The sequence below is a fragment of the Vicia villosa genome, linkage group LG1 (genome assembly GCF_029867415.1).
Source record: "Vicia villosa cultivar HV-30 ecotype Madison, WI linkage group LG1, Vvil1.0, whole genome shotgun sequence".
Taxonomy (NCBI): Eukaryota; Viridiplantae; Streptophyta; class Magnoliopsida; order Fabales; family Fabaceae; genus Vicia; species Vicia villosa.
The window spans coordinates 79,820,560-79,827,826 of NC_081180.1; the positions used below are offsets into that span (position 1 = coordinate 79,820,560).

General features: G+C 29.1%; 3 protein-coding genes across 3 annotated transcripts; all 3 read right to left on the bottom strand.

The window, feature by feature from the left end:
- Nucleotides 1-754: 754 nt before the first annotated feature.
- On the bottom strand, nt 755-1,387 carry LOC131610393 (agamous-like MADS-box protein AGL62). The gene has a single exon (XM_058882340.1). It carries the CDS (start codon nt 1,385-1,387, stop codon nt 755-757), a length of 633 nt encoding a protein of 210 aa, XP_058738323.1.
- Nucleotides 1,388-3,347: 1,960 nt separating this feature from the next.
- LOC131610402 (agamous-like MADS-box protein AGL62) lies at nt 3,348-3,980 on the bottom strand. Its single transcript, XM_058882352.1, has one exon. The coding sequence runs from the start codon at nt 3,978-3,980 to the stop codon at nt 3,348-3,350; it is 633 nt and encodes a 210-aa protein (XP_058738335.1).
- A 1,960-nt stretch (nt 3,981-5,940) lies between these two features.
- On the bottom strand, nt 5,941-6,573 carry LOC131610413 (agamous-like MADS-box protein AGL62). The gene has a single exon (XM_058882362.1). It carries the CDS (start codon nt 6,571-6,573, stop codon nt 5,941-5,943), a length of 633 nt encoding a protein of 210 aa, XP_058738345.1.
- Nucleotides 6,574-7,267: the final 694 nt, after the last annotated feature.

Genomic DNA, 7,267 nt, shown 5'->3' on the forward strand with positions numbered 1-7,267 from the left:
AATCTAATGGTCTAAAAATTTAATGATTTCAACTTTAATTATTTTAAATTAAAAAATTAAATTTGAATGGTTCGATCTTGACTAGACATCATTAATACTCCAAATACCATGGTAATTAAAATCGTACCGGTTCAAAGTCCGGTTCGATTTTGATTACCTTGCCAAATACGTGTACAACGATTGCTGAGAAACTCGGTGTCTCACAAAATCTTAGCACACTCTATAATGAGCTTGCATATAATCCTATGCCAAATATACAATCTCGAGCAGAAGTTAAGCTCCACAATTAAAATATGAAATCAGTTGAAAGTACTCCTTATTTGTGAAACCCAACAACATTAAATTACCACGATGTCTCTAAAACTATACACAATATGCATTTATCCCACCATTAAACACCTACTCATTCATAAATGAAAAAAGAAATTATCAATTATTATAGATGTGTAGTAAGAAAATGAACTAATACAAATAATAGTAATTAAAAGACATAGGCACATGTACCGTCCGCTGTGTATAAATATATAAGAGAAAAAACATAATAATATGTTATACTAGTTATTGATTCTTAATTTTAAAAGATAATAAAATTATCATTAAGCATACGAAGTATGCGATCAACATAAACAAAATTTAGACAAAAATAAGCATAGAAAAGAACCAATAACGTAAAATGGGTTTTTAATTCCATTTTGTTGAAGCCATGGTGATGTTTTCTTGATCCATAACATAACTAAGGATGCAACACGTGGTTCTAAAAATATTGTGGTGAAAACATTTGACCTTGTTTAGGAATTAATTGGTGCTGGAAAGGGATGCTAGAGGATGAAGCATTGTCAACATAAAATGGAAGAGTTTGAGTAGAAGTATCATGAATTACACGCCTATCACCTTGTTGTGAAACAAGATTCTTAAGCTCCTCCAAAGCCTTCTTGAATATTTCAAGTTGAGCCCAATTCATCCTATCAATTGAACAAGTCCCCCAAAACCGAGCCTTAGCCGCTTTGCACATATGGCTTAATTCAGCACCAAGAATCTTTTCAACATCTAGTGTGTTGTTGATTTGAGCCAGCTTAGCATTGAGATCACACGCATTAGCTCTACGACGAGCCTCAATGAATTTCATGGTGTCATTGTTTTCGGGTGGAACTCGAGAGAGATATCGATCTATGACTAAATCAATATTAGGGTGACCAAAAGAAAATACCTTTTCAGTTGGTGAGAATACAACAAGAGCGATTTCTGCATCACATAGGGTGCAAAGTTCACTAGCTTTCTTGAAGAGTCCGCTACGACGTCTTGAGAAAGTCACTTGCAGGTTACTCTCGTTGCTCATCTTTTTCATTTCGATCTTTTGACGGCCTCGACTTTTCCTTCCGCTTGACATGATCAGAGCATAACAGAAATAAGAGAAAAAATGGTGTGTTTGTAACTTTAGATTAGAAATGACATAAAGATAATTGGGTATGAAGGAGTCATTTTATAGCCAAATTTTGTGTCTATGTATTTTCATTCTGGTATTGTGATTTGACTTAGAAAACCAAATAACGGAAATATATTTCAAACATCGTACCTTTTCGTAACATTTAGAATTTACTACATTAAGAATTCTTATTAAATCTCTTTTTAAATAGCTTATATGACAGAAAAATTAATGTAAGAAAAAATGGCGCTATTTTGACAATTTGTATATATTTTAGTTTATTTAGAAAAATTAAAAAGTTGCATTTAAATATTTTCATGTATTTGAAAATTCAATCATATTATTATTGTCTTTACTTTAGAATCTCAAATTTCCAATGCATTAAATGAATTTAGTTTTTCGTACACGGTTAAAATATCCGCCACAAAATTTGTTTTATTTTTTGAAACATATTTTTAAAAACTGATATAGATGTACAAATGATTTGAAAAATAGTATTATCAAACTTTAAAAATATATTAATTAAGATTATAAAATAAAACATTTCGAATTAAATAATGGTATATGATAATACGAGTCTGTTAATTAAATAAAATGAATGCGAATAATTCAATTTCTAAAAACAAAGTAGCATTTAGAAATCACAATTTATTATTTTTTCTTTTTGAATTTATTTTATCAATACCACATGAGATGAGATTCGAAAGACAAGAGGCAACTCTAAAAAAAGTCATAGTTAAATTATTGACAAAAATACGTCAAATGTAAAAATTAATTTTAAAATGCCATGATTCATATATAAAATTGATGGTATGAATATTATAATTATATCGTATTTAAACCTTAATTTCCTTATGGTTCTAATATAATAAAATTATTGCATTTACTCAACTAGATTAAGTGATTTTTCTACCTTTTTATAATAGGAGAATTTTCCATCTCTTTTTAGTGTGATTGTGCAACTTTTTTGTTTATAAATTATTTTATCTTTCCACAAAGTGTCAATTTTAAGTTCACAATAAAGAGAATTTATATATGTATTTTCCAACACTATGGGATTGTCACATATGGTCTAATTTTATTTTATTTTATAGATTTTACACTTAAACATGTATTAATTTTAAGTGTCAAATTTTTAACGCCACACAATTCACACATTAGAAGTTTTAAAATCTAATGGTCTAAAAATTTAATGATTTCAACTTTAATTATTTTAAATTAAAAAATTAAATTTGAATGGTTCGATCTTGACTAGACATCATTAATACTCCAAATACCATGGTAATTAAAATCGTACCGGTTCAAAGTCCGGTTCGATTTTGATTACCTTGCCAAATACGTGTACAACGATTGCTGAGAAACTCGGTGTGTCACAAAATCTTAGCACACTCTATAATGAGCTTGCATATAATCCTATGCCAAATATACAATCTCGAGCAGAAGTTAAGCTCCACAATTAAAATATGAAATCAGTTGAAAGTACTCCTTATTTGTGAAACCCAACAACATTAAATTACCACGATGTCTCTAAAACTATACACAATATGCATTTATCCCACCATTAAACACCTACTCATTCATAAATGAAAAAAGAAATTATCAATTATTATAGATGTGTAGTAAGAAAATGAACTAATACAAATAATAGTAATTAAAAGACATAGGCACATGTACCGTCCGCTGTGTATAAATATATAAGAGAAAAAACATAATAATATGTTATACTAGTTATTGATTCTTAATTTTAAAAGATAATAAAATTATCATTAAGCATACGAAGTATGCGATCAACATAAACAAAATTTAGACAAAAATAAGCATAGAAAAGAACCAATAACGTAAAATGGGTTTTTAATTCCATTTTGTTGAAGCCATGGTGATGTTTTCTTGATCCATAACATAACTAAGGATGCAACACGTGGTTCTAAAAATATTGTGGTGAAAACATTTGACCTTGTTTAGGAATTAATTGGTGCTGGAAAGGGATGCTAGAGGATGAAGCATTGTCAACATAAAATGGAAGAGTTTGAGTAGAAGTATCATGAATTACACGCCTATCACCTTGTTGTGAAACAAGATTCTTAAGCTCCTCCAAAGCCTTCTTGAATATTTCAAGTTGAGCCCAATTCATCCTATCAATTGAACAAGTCCCCCAAAACCGAGCCTTAGCCGCTTTGCACATATGGCTTAATTCAGCACCAAGAATCTTTTCAACATCTAGTGTGTTGTTGATTTGAGCCAGCTTAGCATTGAGATCACACGCATTAGCTCTACGACGAGCCTCAATGAATTTCATGGTGTCATTGTTTTCGGGTGGAACTCGAGAGAGATATCGATCTATGACTAAATCAATATTAGGGTGACCAAAAGAAAATACCTTTTCAGTTGGTGAGAATACAACAAGAGCGATTTCTGCATCACATAGGGTGCAAAGTTCACTAGCTTTCTTGAAGAGTCCGCTACGACGTCTTGAGAAAGTCACTTGCAGGTTACTCTCGTTGCTCATCTTTTTCATTTCGATCTTTTGACGGCCTCGACTTTTCCTTCCGCTTGACATGATCAGAGCATAACAGAAATAAGAGAAAAAATGGTGTGTTTGTAACTTTAGATTAGAAATGACATAAAGATAATTGGGTATGAAGGAGTCATTTTATAGCCAAATTTTGTGTCTATGTATTTTCATTCTGGTATTGTGATTTGACTTAGAAAACCAAATAACGGAAATATATTTCAAACGTCGTACCTTTTCGTAACATTTAAAATTTACTACATTAAGAATTCTTATTAAATCTCTTTTTAAATAGCTTATATGACAGAAAAATTAATGTAAGAAAAAATGGCGCTATTTTGACAATTTGTATATATTTTAGTTTATTTAGAAAAATTAAAAAGTTGCATTTAAATATTTTCATGTATTTGAAAATTCAATCATATTATTATTGTCTTTACTTTAGAATCTCAAATTTCCAATGCATTAAATGAATTTAGTTTTTCGTACACGGTTAAAATATCCGCCACAAAATTTGTTTTATTTTTTGAAACATATTTTTAAAAACTGATATAGATGTACAAATGATTTGAAAAATAGTATTATCAAACTTTAAAAATATATTAATTAAGATTATAAAATAAAACATTTCGAATTAAATAATGGTATATGATAATACGAGTCTGTTAATTAAATAAAATGAATGCGAATAATTCAATTTCTAAAAACAAAGTAGCATTTAGAAATCACAATTTATTATTTTTTCTTTTTGAATTTATTTTATCAATACCACATGAGATGAGATTCGAAAGACAAGAGGCAACTCTAAAAAAAGTCATAGTTAAATTATTGACAAAAATACGTCAAATGTAAAAATTAATTTTAAAATGCCATGATTCATATATAAAATTGATGGTATGAATATTATAATTATATCGTATTTAAACCTTAATTTCCTTATGGTTCTAATATAATAAAATTATTGCATTTACTCAACTAGATTAAGTGATTTTTCTACCTTTTTATAATAGGAGAATTTTCCATCTCTTTTTAGTGTGATTGTGCAACTTTTTTGTTTATAAATTATTTTATCTTTCCACAAAGTGTCAATTTTAAGTTCACAATAAAGAGAATTTATATATGTATTTTCCAACACTATGGGATTGTCACATATGGTCTAATTTTATTTTATTTTATAGATTTTACACTTAAACATGTATTAATTTTAAGTGTCAAATTTTTAACGCCACACAATTCACACATTAGAAGTTTTAAAATCTAATGGTCTAAAAATTTAATGATTTCAACTTTAATTATTTTAAATTAAAAAATTAAATTTGAATGGTTCGATCTTGACTAGACATCATTAATACTCCAAATACCATGGTAATTAAAATCGTACCGGTTCAAAGTCCGGTTCGATTTTGATTACCTTGCCAAATACGTGTACAACGATTGCTGAGAAACTCGGTGTGTCACAAAATCTTAGCACACTCTATAATGAGCTTGCATATAATCCTATGCCAAATATACAATCTCGAGCAGAAGTTAAGCTCCACAATTAAAATATGAAATCAGTTGAAAGTACTCCTTATTTGTGAAACCCAACAACATTAAATTACCACGATGTCTCTAAAACTATACACAATATGCATTTATCCCACCATTAAACACCTACTCATTCATAAATGAAAAAAGAAATTATCAATTATTATAGATGTGTAGTAAGAAAATGAACTAATACAAATAATAGTAATTAAAAGACATAGGCACATGTACCGTCCGCTGTGTATAAATATATAAGAGAAAAAACATAATAATATGTTATACTAGTTATTGATTCTTAATTTTAAAAGATAATAAAATTATCATTAAGCATACGAAGTATGCGATCAACATAAACAAAATTTAGACAAAAATAAGCATAGAAAAGAACCAATAACGTAAAATGGGTTTTTAATTCCATTTTGTTGAAGCCATGGTGATGTTTTCTTGATCCATAACATAACTAAGGATGCAACACGTGGTTCTAAAAATATTGTGGTGAAAACATTTGACCTTGTTTAGGAATTAATTGGTGCTGGAAAGGGATGCTAGAGGATGAAGCATTGTCAACATAAAATGGAAGAGTTTGAGTAGAAGTATCATGAATTACACGCCTATCACCTTGTTGTGAAACAAGATTCTTAAGCTCCTCCAAAGCCTTCTTGAATATTTCAAGTTGAGCCCAATTCATCCTATCAATTGAACAAGTCCCCCAAAACCGAGCCTTAGCCGCTTTGCACATATGGCTTAATTCAGCACCAAGAATCTTTTCAACATCTAGTGTGTTGTTGATTTGAGCCAGCTTAGCATTGAGATCACACGCATTAGCTCTACGACGAGCCTCAATGAATTTCATGGTGTCATTGTTTTCGGGTGGAACTCGAGAGAGATATCGATCTATGACTAAATCAATATTAGGGTGACCAAAAGAAAATACCTTTTCAGTTGGTGAGAATACAACAAGAGCGATTTCTGCATCACATAGGGTGCAAAGTTCACTAGCTTTCTTGAAGAGTCCGCTACGACGTCTTGAGAAAGTCACTTGCAGGTTACTCTCGTTGCTCATCTTTTTCATTTCGATCTTTTGACGGCCTCGACTTTTCCTTCCGCTTGACATGATCAGAGCATAACAGAAATAAGAGAAAAAATGGTGTGTTTGTAACTTTAGATTAGAAATGACATAAAGATAATTGGGTATGAAGGAGTCATTTTATAGCCAAATTTTGTGTCTATGTATTTTCATTCTGGTATTGTGATTTGACTTAGAAAACCAAATAACGGAAATATATTTCAAACATCGTACCTTTTCGTAACATTTAAAATTTACTACATTAAGAATTCTTATTAAATCTCTTTTTAAATAGCTTATATGACAGAAAAATTAATGTAAGAAAAAATGGCGCTATTTTGACAATTTGTATATATTTTAGTTTATTTAGAAAAATTAAAAAGTTGCATTTAAATATTTTCATGTATTTGAAAATTCAATCATATTATTATTGTCTTTACTTTAGAATCTCAAATTTCCAATGCATTAAATGAATTTAGTTTTTCGTACACGGTTAAAATATCCGCCACAAAATTTGTTTTATTTTTTGAAACATATTTTTAAAAACTGATATAGATGTACAAATGATTTGAAAAATAGTATTATCAAACTTTAAAAATATATTAATTAAGATTATAAAATAAAACATTTCGAATTAAATAATGGTATATGATAATACGAGTCTGTTAATTAAATAAAATGAATGCGAATAATTCAATTTCTAAAAACAAAGTAGCATTTAGAAATCACAATTTATTATTTT

Bases quoted from the DNA above. Each gene is read 5' to 3' on its own strand.
- LOC131610393 (XM_058882340.1), bottom strand. From the start codon at position 1,387: ATGTCAAGCGGAAGGAAAAGTCGAGGCCGTCAAAAGATCGAAATGAAA.
- LOC131610402 (XM_058882352.1), bottom strand. From the start codon at position 3,980: ATGTCAAGCGGAAGGAAAAGTCGAGGCCGTCAAAAGATCGAAATGAAA.
- LOC131610413 (XM_058882362.1), bottom strand. From the start codon at position 6,573: ATGTCAAGCGGAAGGAAAAGTCGAGGCCGTCAAAAGATCGAAATGAAA.